General features: G+C 44.9%; 2 protein-coding genes across 2 annotated transcripts; both read right to left on the bottom strand.

The window, feature by feature from the left end:
- Positions 1–38: 38 nt before the first annotated feature.
- Positions 39–6,190, bottom strand: LOC133932899 (E3 ubiquitin-protein ligase MSL2-like). Its single transcript, XM_062379781.1, has 3 exons — positions 4,748–6,190; positions 1,996–3,368; positions 39–1,798 (listed from the first exon to the last, which is right to left on the bottom strand). Exons 1-3 carry the CDS (start codon positions 4,887–4,889, stop codon positions 1,499–1,501), a joined length of 1,815 nt encoding a protein of 604 aa, XP_062235765.1. The 5' UTR covers positions 4,890–6,190; the 3' UTR covers positions 39–1,498.
- A 13,946-nt stretch (positions 6,191–20,136) lies between these two features.
- On the bottom strand, positions 20,137–21,507 carry LOC133933035 (vasoactive intestinal polypeptide receptor 2-like). The gene is made up of 3 exons (XM_062379989.1): positions 21,481–21,507; positions 21,123–21,164; positions 20,137–21,038 (listed from the first exon to the last, which is right to left on the bottom strand). Exons 1-3 carry the CDS (start codon positions 21,505–21,507, stop codon positions 20,835–20,837), a joined length of 273 nt encoding a protein of 90 aa, XP_062235973.1. The 3' UTR covers positions 20,137–20,834.

Here is a 21,507-nt window from a genome sequence, read left to right as displayed (position 1 = left end):
ATTTGTCCACGTTTTTAAATTTGACAGAGCAGCAGCGACGTTAAGTAATAAAAAGTTGTTCCAGTTGCATCGTTGGACGTTTACAGGGATGCTGCGCCCCCTGCTGGTGCACATTGGAAGCTGCAGAGAGACAAAGCAACAACATCCAGAAGGAAAACGAATAACCACACAACACTTTGGTAAGTTTTTGATTTTCTTTCTTTTTTGTGGAAATATGTTACAGTTATATTACAGGTATTTAAATGCCCCGAGGGAGAACACAAATCGTTTGGAGACACCAGGAACTCACACTAAGAAGAAGACGGCAACGTAACCGAGACAGAGACGGTCCAAACCGGAGGGACAGACCGGACAGGCAGAGGAGGTGAAAGCGAAGCCCGACACCTGTCCTCGCGTCAGGGGACATCCAATAAATACTGCAAGTGTTGTTAACGGACTGAACAGAAAGACGAGGAAACCAGCTGCGCTCTCCTTCTTCAGTCCTCCGGGGGGGGGGGGGGGGGGGGTTAGCAGCGTGAGTGGAGCTTTGAGAAAATCTGGTGGAACCCAGAGCGAGGAGGCTGCGATCAACCAGAGACTTTAACACAGGGACGAAACGTGGCGGCTTGAAAATGTGTGGACGGGGTGAGAAAGTGAGAAAAGTGCTTCAGTCAACAACAAACCAGAGAAGTTTCCTCTTCTGTCTCCACCACCGGTTCATCCATGACACATTTAAAAGGCTTCTTTTTTTTTTTTTTAGTCACAACAACTTTGTAGCAGGATTCATATTCAAACCTGATGTTTAGAAGTTTCTTTGCAGTTTAAGATATCAGAGATTTGAGCATTACATTTTCACGTAGCAGACTGGTATGATCTCATCTTTATAAAACACGAGTCAACGTTCACCCGTGTGAAAAAGCTCCGGTTCAAAGCAGCTCTGCCTCGGCCTCCATCGATTTGAACTTATAAAATATATCATAAAATGTTTTCTCAAATGGAAACTGATGAGTCCACGTACAAAAAGTTCTTTCCTTTATATAAATTACACGTCTCTGATGATGATGGTGATGTCTCTGTTCCTGCTAATAATGTTCATCTCCAACCAAAGCCTTCCCCTCACACACACACACACACACACACACACACTCGCTCTCACACAGACACAAACACAGAGGCCGTGACCGAGGTCAACACCCCCCACTGAGCTACACAACATGCTCTACACGTTACCCATACTAGAGAACAGAAACTATCCCCTCTGAAATGAAACCTCTGCACATACAGTGACGCTACATCTCCTCCTTCTTCTCCTTCTCCTCTTCCACAACATGGTGCAGGTCCGGGCGATGGACGGAGGGCGACCCCTGGTCTCCAGCTGGTGACCCTCACTACCGCCTGTCACTGTAGCTGCCTTGTTCTGGTTCCGCCTCTGCAGGTCCCTGACACGACCCGATGGAAAACGTCTTGTGGGCGGGGCGGGGGAATGTGCGATACGACTGACAGGAGGAGGGGCGGAGCCTCAACAGTCAAACCGCATCTCCAGTGAGTCATCGAAGCCCCTGTTGTCGTGGCCCGCCCCCGACAGGAAGCTGGCTGTGACGGGGGTGCCCGTGGCGGTGCTGACGTTGAGGAGTGTGTTTCCGGGGGAGCTGGTGGTCGGGCTGCGGAGGGCCGCCGCCGTGATACTGGTGAGGTTGATTCCCAGCGTGAGTCGGGTTTGTTCCAGAGCTTTCTCCGGCACGGCGAAGGCTTCGAGCTTCTTCTCTCCGTTGGCCATGTAGGAGTTCTGGCAGCCGCGGCAGATACAGTCCAGACACGCCTGCGAACACAACAACAATAAACAATAACAACAGGTCTGATGAGACGTCATTTAAAGTATTTGAGAGAACGGTTTCTTCCCGTGTAAGAGATAAAACTATTTTAAACCGCTAACAAACACAAGTTGTCAGTTAAATTGCACAAACCGGCAGTTTGTTGAGATGTGTACATGTTAGGTTGTGTTTGTGTTGTTCTCACCTTGCGGTTGGAGTAGCAGGGGCAGCGCTGCCCCCTGCAGGTCAACACCGAGGGGTTCTGTGTGGCTCGGCCGCACTTGCAGCCCTTCTTCTCCACAGGCTTCTTGTACAGTGGCTTTGAGGGGCTGGGTGGGTGTGTCAGGGGGTGGGGGTGAGGGGGCAGGCGGTCACGGGCCTGTGCACGAGGCTTGGGAGCCCCCTGCCTGGCTTTGGTGTAAGCCTTCTTTGTGGACCCGTGATGCTCCACTGTCTTTTTCAGTGCCTTGTTGGAGACCAGCACAGTCTTCCCCACTTTAGGGGGGCCGCCATTCGGCACCGGGGCCAGGTGAGGGTGAGGGTGGGGGGAGACTGCAGGAAACGTAGGCTCCTGCTTGGTGGTGGCACCCGGGTTGGGGTGGTGGGGGGAGCTGTTGGCACCGAGGGGGGGCCCTTGTAAGAGGCTGGAGATGGGGAGGGGCTGCACCTTCTCGCTGTCGCTTTCTGAGCGGGAGCGCTTGCGGTGGCACCGAGGGGGGGCTCGAGGGATGACTGTGGAGGGCTGAGGGGGGGGCTGCAAGGAGGGCTGCGGGTGGGACTGGAGGGGGCGGGGGCTGTTCTCTGGGGGGAGGGAGGGGATGAGGCGGGAGGAGTCCGGGCCAGACGGGCAGTGCTGCCCGTTGAGGCTTGACTGGGGTACAGAGGGGGGGCAGTCTGGCTGGGGGGTGGGCTCAGGGCCGGGGTCCGGGTCCGAGTCCGTCTCCAGAGTCCTGAGCACCTCCTCCACACTCAGCAACAACGGCCCCTGCTTCAGGTCGTCCCCGAAGCTGCTGATGTCACAGAGCCCCGCCCCCCCGGCCCCGGTGACGCCCACACACACCGGGATCTCCGTGGAGAAGCTTTCCTGCTTCACGGCCCCGCCCCCCGAGTCTATGATGACGGGCTGCAGAGAGTCCGAGCTGACCAGCCCGTTGCAGCCATGGAGTCCGTTGATGCTCGGCTCCTCCCCCCTGAGCTCCTTCTCAGGAGAAGCTTCGTTGGGATGGAGCACGTCCGAGGTGGAGGCCGTTTGAGACAGCCCCCCCGACTCCGAGACGTCCTCCGCCTCCGGCTCGCTCTCGGCCAACTTCAGGCCCTCGTTGAGGATGGCCTGGAGATCCGGCGAGTCGCTGGCGGCGCTGGCTATGTGAGGGGCGAGGGGCGACTGGGTGATGTAGAGACAGAGCTTCCTGTAGCAGTGGACAAGCAGAGACAGCTGCCTGTTCTCCTCAAAGCGGGAGTAGTCCTTACACCAGCTACAGGAGGGCTTCAGCTGCATCCTCTGACCCTTACAGCCCCGACAGACGTAGTGCTGACAGGACGAGTCGGTGGGAGCGATGGGGTCCTGCAGCAGGTTACCTGCAGGCCGGGGGGGGGGGGGGAGATGATTGATAACATTAACACACTTCACAGGAACAGTGCACATCAGCTTACAGTGATGATTAATCCCCTGACGCTCACAGGATCCAGAAGAAGCAGCAGCGTCTGCCAACACAAGCAGGGCAATGAAATCCTCATCCGACAGAATCATCTCTGCTCCGGACAAGCTGCGGTCGTGACTTTACACGTTTTACAAACCCTCACTTCCTCATCTGCTGTGCTGCAGTAGCTTCCTGAACTGATACGCCCCCCCCCCCGACCTGAGCGGAGCGTGGCAACTCGCCCGGCGGCTGACAACCCGCTCTTTGAGACCAGCTTCCTGAGCGACGCTGGTCACCAGGGAGTGCAGCTGCAGATCGGGGGGGGGGGGGTGAAGGTCCATTCAGGGCTGCCGGTGGGATAAACCCAACACAACTGCACAACGCAGATACACAACACAGTGTTTGGAGTGCCTTCACATCGATGTATTATTAAGGTTCACAGTGAAGACGGCCGGGTTGTCTGTGAGTGTTCATCATCTTCACCTCACACCCAGTCGGGGAAATGTAAAATGAAACATCAATAATTCAGATATAAATCGACGTATCTGTGTGTTTACTGAGGAGCGGTGCACGAAGTGTCACCTGAAGAGCCACCAACACAACAAGAACACAAAAACACAGCTCCTCCACACACTGGGACGAAGGGGGAGTCGCTGCATTATGAATGAGGAGGAGAAACCATGCATTAAAGATAATACCTAAATAAATCCAGGGCAGTATTTATTTACAGCAGCAGAGACTGAAGTGGATCTCCTGTGGTCACATTTACATTCTGCAAATAAAGAGGTGTGTTCTGAACCCTGGTTTTCTCCCCTTCTTTTAATTAAAGAGGATATATTTAACTTTTTGACAGATTCCAGGGGTGAAGCGCGTGTTCGCTCAGAGGGGGGGTGTGTCAGGTGGGTGTAGCTGTGATGCGTTCACCAAGCTTCGGGAATCTCTGTTGTCACGTTTCAGAAACAGGACTCACTGGCAAAACAATGGGTTTTCATTCGGTCTATTTTATATGAGATTACTATAAATACTTGTATGTACAAAATAATATATGGAAGATAAAGGAGAGCAACGGGTATGTGGACAAAATAGATCTGTGCTTAAGAGAAAGACTTGTTTACATCTACCAACACTTCCGATTACGCAAAAGAGGCTGATTCTCATATTTCCAACTGTCCTCGAATGCATCACTATTTAAAAGGCTCGCCCCCAGTGCGCGCACAGCTGACAGCAACACACGTTAGAGAACACGCACAGACACACAAACACACACATACACAGGAAAGAACGTGATTAAAGTGATTAATAATAAAAGGCACTGACCGCAGACCAGGCAGGACAGGGACTGACGGAAGAAGGGCAGCAGCCGGCAGAGCTCCGCGAGGGCCCGGGGGTCTCGGGGGTCGCACCGCAGCACCGAGCGACTCGCGGACACGTAGAGAGAGGTCGCGTTCACCGGGTTCATCTCCGCTGCCTGGCCCCGGGGCTCCGGTCCGCTCCAGAGAGAGTCGTTAATACGTTAAAAAACACAAGAGCCACCCGGTGACACGCGCGTGCTTCTGTCAGCGGGAGTCCGGGGGGCTTGGCGGGGCGCATAGAGGGGGTGTCAGGGTGTCGGTGTCCCGGCGGTAGAGCCACACATGCGGCCGTCTGTGCACGGAGCACAGCCCCCAGTCACATCCGACCCATGCTCCGCGGGTCCCGGCTGGAAAAGAACCGCTGCTGCCGATGGGGCCGTGAGCTCACAGGCATGCGTAAACACGTCGGTTGATCCGGGGCGGGGGTTTCCATACACGCCGCGCGGAGCCCTCTGCTCCTCCGGGGCCCGTTAACGGTGCTGACGGCCGGTTAGCTCGCAGCGCCTCGGAGCATCAAACGCGGGCTCTCTTGACAAACTGATCCCGTCTGCAAAGCTTTCCCCCCGGAGGTCCCACGGTCCACATGCATGCTCGTCCTGGAGGCTGGCGGTGCTGCACGGCGCGTGTCTCATCCCCCGCGGCCGGGTGCGCGGCTCGGCTCCGCGGTGCACCGCCTGCGGGGGCTCGTCACGGCTCTTGTTATTGTTCGCGGAGATTCATGGCGGCGGCTCGAAAACAAAACAGGCCGCCCCGGCTCCGGACGCTGCCCCCGGAGGAGGAACCCCGGCGGCTGCGGGTCGCAGGTGGCGGCGGCGGCGGGTGGAGGAAGACACGGGGTGATTATCAGAGTAAAACGGGTTTCTCGGCTCCCACGCTTCTCTCGGCGCACGGAACAACCAGCCAGCGGGAGCAGCGGGCTCTCGTGACAGCGCTGGCCGCCTGAGCGGCACCGGGAAGCCGCCTACAGAAGCAGGCCGCTCCCCTCTGCTCGGGAGTAGCGGGGCTCCGCCGCGGCCGCTGCTCGCCTTGGCGGGAACGAAGCAGGGGAACCCGCGGGTACAGACGGGGTCGTGTCCCGCGGCGGCTGGTGCTCGAGCTCCGGAGGAACCGAGGACCGGGAGTGAATTAAATCCCCACTCGTGGATGTTGCTATCGTTAGCCGCACGGCATTCCTCATACCGCCCGTCGCCGCTCCACAAACAAGGGGGCGCTGTTGCACACGTCTCGCGAGAGCACGCACCGCGGTTATTTTAAAATCGATTTATTTATTTACTTTGAACCATTCTAAAATTACACAGCTGATTTAGTTTATATAATATCACGTGCAATATACAAATTATCATCTGTTTAAATACCCTTTATTATTATTAAATCTATTGTTTATATATGTATTTATAAACTCGAATGTGTGTGTGTGTGCATCTGTTGTGTGTAAACTATGCACTGATAATAAAGGCATTGAACTGAATTGAACGTTACTCATACAAATTACCAGAAATGTCAATTAGAGTCTTACACAATTGGTTATAATAATTAGATTAAAGGATAAGTGGTGTACTTGCTATTAAATATCCATGAATTGCTAAATGTATTTTAAGATTGTGTAGTAGTTGAAAAGGTGTTAATATAATTTGAAGGTTCCAAGAAAGACTTAAAACATTAACTTTGACAGAGCTGAAGAGATTAGTACTTTAATATGAGTTAGCATGTAATATGTCAAACCGACTGGATATTACTTATGCGATTGTGTTGAAGTAAAACAAATACTAATACTACTTTGGGTTTGTGGGGTTAATCACATGCACTGACGGAAAATTTGTAGAATGTATAATTTAAACTCCTCTTTGTGTCATTATAAACTTCATAATAAATGTAGAGGAATATGTCACGTGTTGACACCCGTGTTTGCATGTGCGGCGATGATGAAAGTCCGTGTGACGCTGTCGGAGAACACGCTGCGTAAACGAAGAAGAGGAAGAGAGGACTCGTCATTCCAGTCTTTTATATTAGTGTGTCGGTTAAAATAGATGCAGAGACACACAAATAGAAAAGTTTGCATGACGAAAACACAAAGATACCATCAATTCATTCATGTTGTCTTTACCTTTGTCTTTCTTCCTCACTATTCCTGCTTTCCCTTCGTCTTCCTCACTGGCCAGGACTTTACACTTTTAGGGTTAAAGTGTAAATGGCAGTGTTTATATCCCAGTTATTCTGGCTTCACTTCTGGAAAGTGGAAGGAAACGGTGTCCTCCATCTTTACTAGCTTCCTCTTTTCAAACTATGACGCTCGGTGCTGCCTGTGCTTTTGTTTCGTCTGACCGTGATGGTCTGGTTACATATCTCTATCTTTATTAATTTAAAAAGAACGGTCACTTTGTCATATCTCAACTTGTCAGTGTTTCAGTTTCTCTAATGCTTCAACAGTTTTGAACGCCTTATGAAAAGCAGCCACATATTTTAAAGTCTACATATTTTAACTGGGCTGTAACCGCGGCTCCATCAAGACCGCGAGACAGAGATAAGCCAATAGGGGGCGCTGAGTTCAGAAGACTACAGAGTAATGTAACTTTAAAGTTAAAGAAATGTTATTTGCTGCAGCTACATTCCATGTGTGTGAGTAATTCCTCAGACACCAGTCATGCTAACATGACTGGTGTCTGAGGTTATTGTAGTAGCACTGGATGCTAAAGATAGTCGTCTGGCCAGTCTGTGGGTGATATTCTTAATGTGTCTCCGAGCAGGACATGTGTTTGGGGGATTCCCTTCAGTTTCACACACATACAAGGAGGCAGCAGCGTATCATCCGTTGAGAAGGTGATCGGCTGCAATCTGCCATCTCTACAGGACCTGTTGCCTCTAGGTCCCTGAGGCGTGCAGGTAAGATTGTGGCTGATCCTTCCCACCCGGGTCACAAACTCTTTGAGGCTCTTCCATCAGGACCAAAACCGCCCGCCACAAGACCAGCTTCTTCCCGGCTGGAGTTGGCCTCATCAACAAGGCCCGGGACCCCCACCTGACTCGGACTTTTATTCTACCCCCACTCCTCAAGGATGTGTCAAATTAACACATTATCTCATATTATATAATACTGTATTACATTACATATTGCAATCGGACACTGTTTACTGTTTTGCATTTTGCATTTCACTTTTTACTTCACTTTTTATATCTTTTATCTTTCATATATTTTTATTCAGAAATGTTTATGTCAAAATAAATGCTACTTTGTATAAATATTGGAAAAAAGTGAGTAAATAAGAAGTAAACAGTGCGTAAATATATACTGGTTTTCTAATTTGTTTTGCTTTTCCTATGTGTGTTGTATTTATTGCGTTTTATGTTTCTATGTTCATTGTATGCACCAATAACCAGAGTAAATTCCTTTTAGGTGTAAACCTACTTGGCAATAAAATACTTCTGATTCTGATTCTGATTCTGAAAATAAACTGATCCTGCTCCCTGAAATCATTGATAAATGTCTGGATCTGTGGAGTAATAATCAAACTGGAGACCAATAAGGAAGTGGCTGAAAGTTCAGAATTCAACGATTTCCTTTAATTCAATCGGCATCGAAGAACTCAGATGATCTGTTGCAACATTTAGTTATTCAACCGTGTCAGTGAAACTTCAAACCCCAAATAACCACAAATGAAGAACCATATTTAATCTATTGAATCCTATAAATTCAGTGTTTTCCATTTGATAAATTCTCAACTGGGTTAAAAAGTAAGAAAACCCCTTTATCTCCATCATGTTTTGGTCATATATTCTGCTTACGTGTTTTCACAGTTGGCTGCAAAGGCCTATGATTAAGTACAGTGGTATATTGTTTAGTAGAGGTCATTGTTTCAGTTCCAATTCTGACTAAACTAATGTATCAGTGAATGAGACATGACCTGACCGGGTGTGGTTGACTGAGGCTCTCCCTGAAAGTGGAAGTTGTTCTGTGGGTTTAAAAAGGAGAATTGAAAGAGAATCGATTATTACTAACACAAGAGAAATCAATTGTACTCATAGTTCAACTCTATATAACCCAGAGACGGGGTTAAAGAGAAGTCCAAACTTCTTGATCACCTCTTGATGGTTGTTGATCGAGGTCTTAAACACCATCTCAGTCATGTTAGCAGATGGGACATAGACCAAACTAAAAAGGCAAAGCTCACATTAAATACATTTTTCTGTTTCGGTCATTTCAGGAGGTTCGTGTCTCACTGATTTTCAAATGTCGATGTTTCCGGTAGGTTTGGTTCTAACTTGTTATTTGATGATGTAGAAACAGGGTGAAAGGTCATAATTGACCGACCTGCTCGTGATTGGTTCATCACACACTAGAAAGACACTATTATTAATGATTTCAAAAAGTAGGCCATTGCTTTATTAATCGATTCTTCTTTAACGACCTGGTTGAAGTTTTGCCTCCAAGAACATTTTGAATAACTTTATAACTGAATCCACTTCAGAGGCTTTTGGTCGACAGGCTCACATTTCTTGCTGTGATAAGCTGCTTGTCACGAAGTCCTTGATATCGTGTTTTATTCTTCCGCCTGTGAACTCTGGATGGAAGCATCAGTGAAACGTGGCTTTATCAACTGGAAACCAGAGAAACCACAGCAGCCAGAGATTAAACCCTGTCACGACATGTTAAAGAACCTGATCATATATGGACATGGCAACATATTCCAAGACCTCCTGAGTCTGTGTGAGTCTTTATCTCCCATCTTGTCATCAGGGCAGCGCAGTTATTTCCATTCCAGAAACGTTGCTGGTGACAGCGGTGGTTCCTCTTTCTTGCATGAAGCTGCTGCATATAAGACTGCCCCCCCGGCCTCCGTCACTATTGGACTCGGAGCAGTTAACGAGCTGAACAGTGAAGACGAGTGCAGCTCTGATCCAGTCACTGTTTGAAGATGTGGACCACGGATTCTGGACGCTGGATTTTCCTTCTGACTCTGGCTGCTGTTATGATCGTCTCCACGTCACAAGGTAATGTGTGATTGACACTTGTTTTCTGCTTTGTGTAAAATGTGTGCATATGGAATTTGAATCCATTGAAAAGAGGGAGCAGCTGACTGCAGCAGAGATCACACCTGACATGAATAGTCGATTAATCAATTTGTACATCAACAGAATATTTATTGCAAAACATTTGAATAATTTCTTTATCTAAAATGTTGGTTTGCTGTGTAAGAATCTGCTTATTTTCTTTGTGTGATATGATAATAAACTGAATAAACTCTAATACACTATATTACACAATATAGACAAAACCATTAATCAATTTATCAAAACAGTAAACAGGAGATTAATCACTTTGAATACTTTCTTCCTGCAGCCTGAACCAAGGAGAAATCCCAGAATGCAAATACACCAAAACTTCAATGAATAATGAGGCTTAATGATATTTTCAATAACTATTTAATGAGTATTATACAGAGATAAATTAAAGACTTAATAAGGCTGTTTAATGCCACACATGTTTAACTACATGATCACACTGGGATGAAGGTATGAAATATTAAGCAAACCATTTTTGTTGATAAATAGAATCGACTAATTGCTGATATATCTTGATTATTCGTTTATGTCATAAAATATTTTAAAATAGATTTTTGTACTTTTCTAAAACCTTTTTTTAATAAAGTGAACTTAGTTCTCAAACTTTTCCACCTGCAGATCTCGATAATGTGAACGTTGTTATGTAAAGTTCCAAACACACGGAGGAGAAAGCCTGTTCTGGGATTGAGTTAAGATAAATAAACTTTATTAATGTCGTCTGACATTGACCTGAAGTCATTCCCTTCTTCCCCGATGACGTGTGGTGTAAAGTACTGAGTAATGACAGTGTGTCTCTCTCTTTTTCTCTGTGTGTGTTTCAGCAGTTAGATTTATCGATCCTAACTGCTGTCACAATTTCAGCACTGTGACGAGACCTTACAACAAGTGTCTTCACCTGAAGAAAAACGGACCCTGTAAGGTGGACGCCTACATGTGAGTACACACCACGTTAAAACTCTTTAGCTTCATTGAGGTTAGGTGTGGTTGCACAGGACCATGACTGTTTGAATGATTCTCAACTCTCGTGATCTTGCAACAACTAAGCTGTAAAATGTCTCAACGTGCCAGCTGCATGTCTAATTGTTTTGTGCATTTGTTTCCTTTCTGTAGGGTTAAAATCAAAATGACAGGAAACTGGTCGTGCATCAAACCCAAAAACTTTGTACGCGATAAAAAGGTAAGAATCACACATTAAAACATCATTAACAGTGAATGTGCAGATGAGTTTATTCAGTAAAACAATCTGATATTCATCAGTACATTGAGAGTATTTGTTTAGGTCTGGAGAATCAAAACAGTTTTCAACTAAACTAAACTATGTCAGGTTTCATTAGGACCTAGATATAAATTATGTTATATATTACAAACTAAGCAACAGTGAATAACGCAATGAAATTAGCTCCTCAGCAAACAACTATAACATGAAATTATATCTATCTGTTAATATCAGTCATGTACTTATATGAAGTATGCACATTTTACTAATATTAACTTTCACGTGTACTACATTATCTTTAACAGTATCTTTAAACAGTGGTGTTACAGAGATAATTACTAAGATGGTGGATATCCCTTGTATTCTATAGAGCTGTACACATGCTTCTCTTTAAATGGGTAGAAAACGAGTGGAATTAAAAGAAGCTATAAATAAAAGAGTTCAGTTTATCATTACAACAGATGATCAAGCATTTCCTGATTTTTTTCAGACTTATCTAATTATGCTTTCCTGTTTCCTCTCCTCTACATTGCAGATTCCGTGCCGTTCACGTATTTCTCGCCGATGATGACAATGACGGAGCAACACTGTGGAGCTGATTTATTATTTATGCTGTTTACTCTATTGACTATTTAAAATTATACATATTTTTGTATTTAATTTTATATACCACTAAAAGTATTTATTTGGCAGTAAAGCCGCAAGTTACACAAATGAGTTGTACTTTTTGAACCTGGAATGACATTTTTTTGGATTCTTGAATAAATCATCAACAATTATGAGAATAAAAATACAAATGACTCATTGTTTCAAAACCTGCAGCGTCCGGGTCTGTCCCAGACTTCCCAGTGAGGAGGTGATTCACTGCATGAACTCGGGATTTCCTTCCACCGAGATATTGAGTGAATGCTGTGACACTTCTGTAAACAAAACAAAACCATATTTAGACAGATTTCACTTATAAATCAATTTTGATTCTGTTCAATGGGTGAGATGTCAAATAAATTATGTCAAGATATCAATGCTCAAATTCATCGATATCAATAAGTACCAGGATAGATGTTAAATATTACTTTATTTGTATCAAGTTTAAAGACGGATTATTGCTCCTGAGGGAAAGTTGTGCTTTTAAACTTTTCTTTATCGACAGAAAACACTTTTAACACATTTTTACAAATCTCAGGTCAATCAATTGTTTGTCATAACTCCTCAATCCTCACAGCAAAACATATCGATATGTATATTGCTATCCTATTCATGAAACTTACTGATTGATATTGTTTCATTGCCAAGCTCTAACTTTTAGTCCTTGAGTTTATTTCCTAAAGCAAGGCAGGTTGGCTGCAGGTTCTGTTTTTGATCACTAGATGGAGACAAAGTGGAGACAACCAATCAACTGACTTGTCTCCGTCTCATCTTTACAGGGACAATTATTGTTTTAACAGATTCTGTGCGTCTCAGACACGTCAGTCCTCACTTTAACCTCCAGGGGGAGACCAAGAGTCATGAAACGTTTAAGGTTAACATCGCATCTATAACTATTCTCTGTGTTTAACATTGTCTGTCTGACACGAAGATTCAGATGCTGATGACAAAGCTTTTGTTTTCATTATGATTCTGATCTGATGACAGATACTTCAACTCAAACCCATCATGTTATTTATGATAAAAACCTGTTTCCTCTTGTGAAAACACAAAGCTCAAAGATTTCACTTGATGAAAAGGAATAACTAATAACCATAAACTATTTACGCAACATCTCTTAAATCAAGTTACCCAGAGCTTCACATGGAAATGATCAGCAGAGCTTGTTCCTGTGTGAAGAAAATGAAGAGGAATTAAATCCACCATGTTCTTGTAGAAACTTTTATTAATTTAGATTTAACATAAATTCATTTTATTGACTTCAGTCATCATCCCTGCTGTCAGTGGTGGACGGTAACTCATCAGAGACATGAGCCGGTGTGATGTCACTTCCTTTCTCCCTCCACCCTCTGATTCAGACTGTGTCATGAGGGAGGGAGGATTTCTCTCTTTCTGGCTGTCGACCTGTATCAGCAGTGAAAAGTGTGGAGAAGGTTGACGTCTGCAGTAAAGTGTCCGTCAACCTGTCCCCGGTTCACGAGCTGCAGATGAGTTTCCCTTACATCTGGTGTGAAACCAACAAACCTGACCATCCTGTCACCAGGTCCAGAGCCGCAGAGCATGACACAGCATGATGGGCCATAACGTCTTCACTGGTGGAAGTGTGAATAAGACCCTGGGTGGTGATCAGTGTGGCACATGACCCAGTCATACTTCCAAAAGTGTCTTAATCAGCGTATTTGCTTCCTCTTTTCTTGTATCGTTGTTTCACCGGAGGGAGGGGGGGGGGCGGGCGGTTTCAAGGAAACACCATTCACCCTCACGCATGGAAACCATGAAGTCACATAGTTTCCATCGTAAACTGACAGTTCATCACAATCGTTATTCATCATTCCAGCTTTCTGTCCATTTATTTATCTGAGAAGTTGAATTAAGATTAAAATGCATTTATTAGTCCCAAACAGATGCACAGACACACTCATGCAGGTAGGGAAATGTAACTTCTGCTTTTGACCCATCTGGTGCAGGACACGCAGAGCAGTGAGCGACCATGTATGGCGCTCGGGGAGCAAGGTGCCTTGCTCAGGGGCACTAGACAGGGTAGGGAGACTCTTGGATTTTCGGCAGATCAATGCAGGTTCGTCTTTTTGTTGTCTCTCCGTGGAGTCGAACCAGAGACCTTCTCTGCCCATAGTCCAAGTTTCTGCCACTAGACCACCACCTCCTGTACTAACAAAGAGGTGTTTTAGTTTGTCCGTCTGGGAGTTAGCAGGATTCTAACTACTGGAGGTCTGGGTGTCTGTGTGGACGGTTACAACTTTATGGAAGAGTGAGCACACAGAATAAAGAACTGCACGGAGCTGTGAAATGCAGCAACAGAGCAAACCAGTTAGAAATCTCTTGTGCTGTTACCAGAGGTTTTAAAATGTTTAGTGACATAAGCACACATCATTTCAAAAGGTTGGAATTAGAAGAATGCAGCTGCTGCTCTGTCTTCAGCTCTTTGCTTACACTAGACAGAAATCTTTCACACAGAAATCTAATTTGGCTTTTTTAAGGTTTTTCCTTCAGTGGGAAACTGTAAGAAACTGCTGACTGCACGAGAAGCTCTGGTTAAAACACCCGGTGTGTTGCAAGCAGAGAAAAAGGAAAGTAGGAAGGAAGTCTGGTTTATTTTAATCTTAACAGTCTCAGTGGGGAATTTTATCTCAATTTGTGGCCACTCATCCGCTCAGCCTCTGTTCCTCTAAGTGCTGAGCCTCAAATCCAACCTGGTGGGAGAAGCTGGAAACCAGTGCTCCTCACTGGAATGTGAAGAGCAGAGAAAACTGTTGAATTTAGGTGAATTAGTTAATTCTTAGAGGTTAAGAGACAAACAAACTTCTCTGCTTTGAGTTACAGTTTGATTCTTCTATGATGGGGAATCCTCAAACTACCAGTTCAACCCGAAACTCTCTGCTCCGATATATTCCACAGAGATGATGACGACGGGTTTCTTGGAAAAGATCCACTGGAGGTCTTTGGCCCTGTGATGCTGCACCGGCCATAGACCATTGAGGAGAAGCTCCTTGAGGAGACCCACATGGGCACAAGGAGATCCTGCTCCATCACCCCCACCCTAAACCCTGAAATACGTTTAAAGATATCATATCATATATCATATTGAACCGTAGATGGACGACATGACGGCTCCCAGACGTGAAGACAAAGTGTCTCCATCGCACCCTGATGGTTGGCCCCTGTGTAGGCCACAAACCTCCATGTTAGCAGATGGGACAGGTCGTTTCCTATCCCACTGACTTGTTCTGGTTGAGAGGGACTCCTGATGGATGGAGATGTGTACGAGTGACACATGATCCTTTCCTCTTTTACACACTAAACTAAACATAAATGTCAAAGGCGCTTTGTCAAACTCTCCTTGGATCAAACTGTGCTTCAGCAGCTTTCCGGCTTCCAGCAAATTCTGAAAGGATCCAAAAGCCTTCCATTGATTTTATGGATGTGAACAAAGACACCTTTGCTTTTGCAGTTTGATATTTTGAGAAAACAAAAACTGAAAGAATGAGGATGCTTCTGCTTCTGACCCGGTGTCATCCTGTCATCTCCTGCTTCCTTCCTCTAATTCTGATCGAAACACATTGTCACCATTCGGCCTCACATCAGCTCTTCTTGGAAGTCCCAGTCTCTGATGCCCACACTGTTCAGTTCACTGTCTGTGGGACATGTGTGTGAGCTGGTGACTGGACCGTTAAGATTAAGATTAAGATGCATTTATTCGTCCCAAACACATGCACAGACATGCAGAGGCACACTCACGCAGGTAGGGACCTTTAATCTCTGCTTTTGACCCATCTGGTGCAGGACACACAGAGCAGTGAGCGACCATGTACGGCGCTCGGGGAGCAGATGTTGGGGGAGTAAGGTGCCTTGCTCAGGGGTACTAGACAGGGTAGGGATAATCCTCTTGGATTCATGGACAGATCAATCCAGGTTAATCTTTTTGTTGTTTCTCCGTGGAGTCGAACCAGAGACGAACCAGAGACCTTCTCTGCCCATAGTCCAAGTTTCTGCCACTAGACCACCGCCTTACTGCCGTGTGCTCCTCGGATTCCAGTGAACGAGAAGATCAAAGTGAAAAAATATTCTAAATGTTTTATTCAGCTGCACAAAATGGCAGCGTTCGTATCCATGATATTTTGGCTTCATTTCTGGATATTGGGACAAAGAGGAGACACGTCCTAAATCATCTTTATTTACAGTCTATGGTTTGAATATCCCAGTATATAGTTGTGTAGATTTGTTGCATAACAATAAAAATACATCAGGAGGAGTAAGAAGAGTATAAAAGAAGACGTATTTTATTTGGTGCGACTGAGGCCTTGTCTTCACTGCTCCAGATGTGTTTTGGAACAGACTCTGAGCTCGTTGATTCACAGGCTTTGGTTTAACTTCACAGAAGATAAAGTGTTGTTATATATTATTCAAACTGAATTGAACTCTTTGATAGGAAAACATTCACCTTGAGGGTCAAATATCTATCTCTTATTGAGAAATGAAACACCCTTCAAGTGAGACAGACTTAACTTACGGATGAAACAAGTTGTAACATGCCCATGACCTCAGACTGCTGAGCGATTACCAATGCATGCAATCAGATAAACTGGAAAACCCTTGACTTAACGTTCATGATGAAAGTGCTTCCTGTCAGTCAATTCGTGGAAACCCCCCCCCCCCCCCCCCCCCCGTCAATCGGCTGGTCATTCATTGAGAAAACAGAGGGACGATGGAAACAAGTTGGAAAAGATGACTAACCACTTCTGCTTTTTCCAGGTCTTAAATATCCGATGTTTTCAGATGTCTGTCAGTTCACCAAGATCTCTGGAGAGGACAGAACAAAACGAATCACTCTGTTCAGTATTTATTAATCTCAACTCTAACTTATCAAAGATGATCAGCTCTGGAAACCTGGTGAGAAGTGCACTGGTCGCCATCGTCCTGGTGGCTGTGGTGGAGTCGGGGTCGGCAGGTAAGACGGAGTCTTCAAGAAACAAGCTTCAGGATGTTGCAGATGATTTGTCCTCCTGTGATAACTCTGGTCTTCTCTCATCCATCTTCAGCTCAGAAGCTGGCGACCTGCTGCAAGACGGTCAACAGAAATCCCATCACTGAGCCCATCACAGGATACATGGTGCAGCAGGCGAACCCCCCATGTGTCAACGCTGTGATGTGAGTAGGATTTCATAAAGATTTAATTGTTTGATGCAGTTTGATTAGTGGCATGGAGAAGGTTTCTCTTCCAGTCCCTCAGGGTGAGTCCCTTCTCACCCTGAGAGTCTGTCCTCTGTGACTCTGGTGAGTGGGTTCCATCTCCTGTGAGAAGAACTGACTCAGGGCTTCAACTAGTCACATTCAGCTCCAGTTGAAGAGTGAAGCTGAACCCAGATCAGTTAAAAAGACTCTAAAGTCATTAAAAACCGGAGTTTATCTCCAATATTCAGCAGGAATCTGTTCAAACATGAAGAATCATGGAGAGTTTGGTGGATTTGTTGCAGCTGCAGCTCTTCTGGGTCAGGAAGCGGAGTAACCACATGTGGCTGCAGGGGGCGCTGTGGCTCTGCAAAAGTTACAAAGTGTTGCTTAACCTAGTCCGAGTGTGGAAAGTTCTAATGTTGAATATGTTTGTGATTCTTGCAGTTTTCAGACAAAGTCGGGTCTCTACTGCAGTTACCTCAACGCTAAGTGGGTTCTACCTAAGATCAGAGAATTCATGTGAGTTTCTGATTGTTGTTCATTTATCCACATTCTCACATTTATCATCACTCATTCATAACTTCTTCAAATCCCTCACGGTCTACTTTTTATCATCCGTCTCACAGGAAAGCAAAAGCTCAGTCGACTCTTCCTCCCACGGTGTCCCTCCTCTCCATCATCACATCCAGCGCCTCCCCTTCATCATCCTCTGCTCCTCCTCCCTCCTCCACTCTTCCCTCCTCTGCTCTTCCCTCCTCTTCCCTCCCCTCCTCCGCTCTCCCCTCCTCCGCTCTCCCCTCCATCTCCTCCACATCTGAGATGCCTGCTGATGAAACCTCCACCTCCAGCAGCCACCAGTAGAGCAGCATCACCTCCACCTTCAAGGACCTTCGTCTAGAAGTCACCGCCTCTGGCCTCAACACTGCTGTAAACTAAATGTTTTAAAACAAAAAGCACTTGAAAAGCACAGTACTGTTCTATTAGTTTCTTTTAATAGGTTTTTATGACCGGAACTATTTATTAGTTTAATTTAATTGACCATTGCTGAAAGAAGAAAGAAGTGATGTATTTATTAGAATTTGTATTCACAAGTTACTGTAAACAACACTATGAATATTGTCATGTGCTTATACTGATAGAGAGCACAAATGTATTTAGTAAATATAGCTGTTTAGGATTATTTATTGATTTTAAAGCTTGTGACTGTGCAACTCTTGAAAACGTTGGTCAGAAATAAATGTTGCACCTGTGAACTGGTTTCTCCTCTGACTTCATTCCTTCAGCCTGTGAGCCTCAGTTTTTATCCAGATGAATGAAACATGACATCAGGGTCAGTCCGTCGTTTGAAATGTCCACGAGGATCCTGTCCACCGTCCTCCTGCTCAGGGTGACTAAGACAGAGATATTATCAATGGTGCACCAGTGTCAGCTGGTCACACGTGCTGGGATGAAGCAACAGCAAAAACTGAACTGAAACATTCACTGTGGTTCGTAAGTTCTCCATTTTCTACTTCCAGTGGCAGAAAGGAAAATGAAAAGAGTTTCTTCTACTGGTTTAGAAAAATAATATTTCAATAACAAAATATTTGTTCTTTAATCCTGAGCAGAAAATGAGACTCAGTGGATCTTAGCTTAACTTTTTAAACTGTCACAATATATTTAACAACAAACTGTTTCTCGACCTGCTTGTGACATCATCCTGTGCCACTGCACTTCACTTTATAACTTTTCTTTATAAACCACTACAGCGAAAGGTGTTTATGATAAACATACTTATTCTATTAACTTTCTTTAAAATATGTTTTATTCTCTTGTCAGTCCGACCAGCTGCTGTAGCAACTGAATGTCTCCAGCGTGTGGATCAATAAAGTTTTATCTTATCTCTTAAAAGTATGACTAAACTAACAATACAAAAACTCATTAATATTAACACCAATAACACGTGTTAATATTAGCTATAACAAATTCTTAAATTGAATTAAATAAACATTTAAAACCTATGATCATGACTTCAGACACCAGGAAGTGAACTTACAGTTCATAGCTTAGCTAAAGCATTAGCCGCATTAGCTAGCTCCCTGCTAGCATCTTGAACTTTCTTCCTTTATTTAGCTGAGTGAATTTTTTTTGTAGCTGAGATCTTTTTAAAATTGTGATGTTAAAATATCCCCGGAGAATCCTCTTCCTCCCTGGGTTGGTGTTCTGCTTTTCTATCATCTTCCTCTTCACCAATCAGGTTTTCACTCTCACTTGTCTTTGGCTCGGCCGACTGACTCTCACCTTTTTAGCCGACCTCTTTAAAAATGCTCTGTAAACTCCAACCTGAGCGAAGAACCACTTCTCCAATCCTAAATCAATACCAGCACTCCCAGTAGGACAGAGAGAGTCGGAGTTTGTTCTCTTCTGTTTACCAGTGGAACAAGATGCTCTCTTCCTCATTGACCTCTGACCTCTGGCAGCACGGGTCAGTGTGAACTGTCGAGTGCAGATAAACAGGAGAGATGAGTTAAACGAAACCAGAACTGGTTTGTAGAACTCATTTCTCTCTGTTGTTCTTTCTTCAGTGTCTCAGCTTCGTCTGCCTCATTCTCACAAATGTTTTGGTTTTATTGTTCATATAATAAATGATCGTCCCAATAACAAAAACACAAACGTGACTCAGCCTTCACAATAAAAGCTTTTAAAATAAATGAAATTACAGGTTTACACTTCGCTTTTTAATGAAACCTGCAGCGAATTATAGTAATTTATTATAGTTTAAGATACAGAACATAACATATTTTTTTAAGAACTTGGATTTGGCCCGTATTCAGAGACATGAACAACAACATGGACTCTGCAGACTCACGTGAGCCCCAGTAACACGTTCCCTCACCTCCCACATGAATCTGCTCTTCATCATCCCAGTGGACATCGAGGAGGTCGGCCAGACCTCCAGACCAGATCTCTGTGGTGGTTTAAAGGTTTTTATAGAATCTTCTTTTTTTTTTAATTTAGACTCGTAAAAAGGATTTAAATGTACAATAATTGGGTTGAAAACGAAAACAAGTGAGATCCTTAACTTGAATCGGCCACAAGTAAAAAGAATAATTACAAATACTCAGCTTCCCTGGGCCCAGAAAAACTAAAACTAATGTTATAATTATGATTGTCAAAATCTGTGATTCTCCACCAACACATTATGTAATATCTTTGTTATAAATGTGATTAAACAACATATTTCTATTACATCATTTCTTTATGGCTTGCTTTTAATAATTGGGGTTTAATTCTATTTGTTTTGAAGATTAAAAAAGTTTAAATGTAGTTGTGTAACATGTTTAGTGACATTAACACAAAGACTTCAGAGCAAGTTACCAGCAGGTGATACATTCAGCCGGGACTGAGGAATACTTTTAAATGACAGAGAATATGTAGGAATATCAGAAATAATATCAAATTATAGAGGGAGAGTACATTTTCTGCTCCACGGGATTCCATCAGGAACAGTTCGAAGGACTGTGAAATCTGGGAAATCAGAAAAATCCAGGGTGAAAAAGTCTTTCTCCTCAGAAGCGTCTGTGAGTCACAGGTTGAGATGCAGGTGAAAGTCTCTGTGTGTCCGGCGTCTCTTTGAATACGAGTTCTGAGAGTTTAAAAACAAAAAGACGTCCTCGTCCCTCGTCGCCACCTGTTGGTTTGAGAGCTGCAAGCCCGCCTCCACCTGCCACCTGCACCCATTGGACGGTACTAGCTGTCAATCACCCTGCGCCCCACTGCGTGCTCTTTGGTCTATCTGACTCTAAATGGACCATAATTTATAAAATGAACCTCAGTTGTGTTGAAGACTTGAAACCAGAGATCGAGACATTAATTTCTACAGAAACATCTTTTTGCATCAAGAGGAGTCGCCCCCTGCTGGCCACTAGGGAGAATACAGGTTTCAGGCACTTCTGCAGTGGCTTCACTGTCCAGACCTCGAGTCTCCGTCTGGTCGGAGGACGGTGGTCTCCGTCTGCAGGATGGACTGGGCGCGGGAGCTTCTGGGAAACTGGGTGGAGCTCTCGGTGCCGTTCCGACCGACCGACGCGGCGTGCGGCCTGTAGTCCCGCCCCACCCACTGCTTGAGGGACACGCCCCTCCACGACCTCCTCAGCTCGCTCTGGACCTGATTGTACACAAATCAAAGTTAAGATAAAAGTCTGTGAGACAGAGAATCATGAGGTTAATGTGTCACTGTGTGGAGACTCACCTCGCTGTTCAGGAAGCAGTACAGGACGGCCACGATCAGACCCTGAAACACACAAACACACAACGTTTAGAGATTTAAAAACACTTTGTAATGATGCACTCGAGGTCCTGGTCTACAAGCTGTGGTCACTGTGAGATCTAGAAACACATCACACGCTACCTGGAAGGATCCGAGGCCGAGGTCGAATTGATTCACAGGCTTTGGTTTATCTTCACAGAAGAGTGTGTTGTTATATATTCTCCAAACTGAATTGAACTCTTTGATAGGAAAACATTCACCTTGAGGGTCAAATATCTTAAACATTATTTATTCTTATTGAGAAATGAAACACCCTTGAAGTGAGTCAGACTTAACTTACAGATGAAACAAGTTGTAACATGCCCAT

Source organism: Platichthys flesus, chromosome 21 (assembly GCF_949316205.1).
Source record: "Platichthys flesus chromosome 21, fPlaFle2.1, whole genome shotgun sequence".
Taxonomy (NCBI): domain Eukaryota; kingdom Metazoa; phylum Chordata; class Actinopteri; order Pleuronectiformes; family Pleuronectidae; genus Platichthys; species Platichthys flesus.
Note: the sequence above shows the minus strand (reverse complement) of the source record. Positions and strands in the feature narration are given on the sequence as shown.

What these genes read in the sequence shown, in the direction of transcription:
- LOC133932899 (XM_062379781.1), bottom strand. Translation starts at nt 4,889, where the DNA reads ATGAACCCGGTGAACGCGACCTCTCTCTACGTGTCCGCGAGTCGCTCG. An exon ending in CCTGTCCTGCCTGGTCTGCG is followed by an intron (nt 3,369 to 4,747) that starts GTCAGTGCCTTT and finishes CCCGGCCTGCAG; the next exon opens with GTAACCTGCTGCAGGACCCC. An exon ending in CCTGCTACTCCAACCGCAAG is followed by an intron (nt 1,799 to 1,995) that starts GTGAGAACAACA and finishes TTGTGTTCGCAG; the next exon opens with GCGTGTCTGGACTGTATCTG.
- LOC133933035 (XM_062379989.1), bottom strand. Translation starts at nt 21,507, where the DNA reads ATGGGCATGTTACAACTTGTTTCATCT. An exon ending in TGTTACAACTTGTTTCATCT is followed by an intron (nt 21,165 to 21,480) that starts GTAAGTTAAGTC and finishes TGTGTGTTTCAG; the next exon opens with GGTCTGATCGTGGCCGTCCT. An exon ending in ACTGCTTCCTGAACAGCGAG is followed by an intron (nt 21,039 to 21,122) that starts GTGAGTCTCCAC and finishes GTGTACAATCAG; the next exon opens with GTCCAGAGCGAGCTGAGGAG.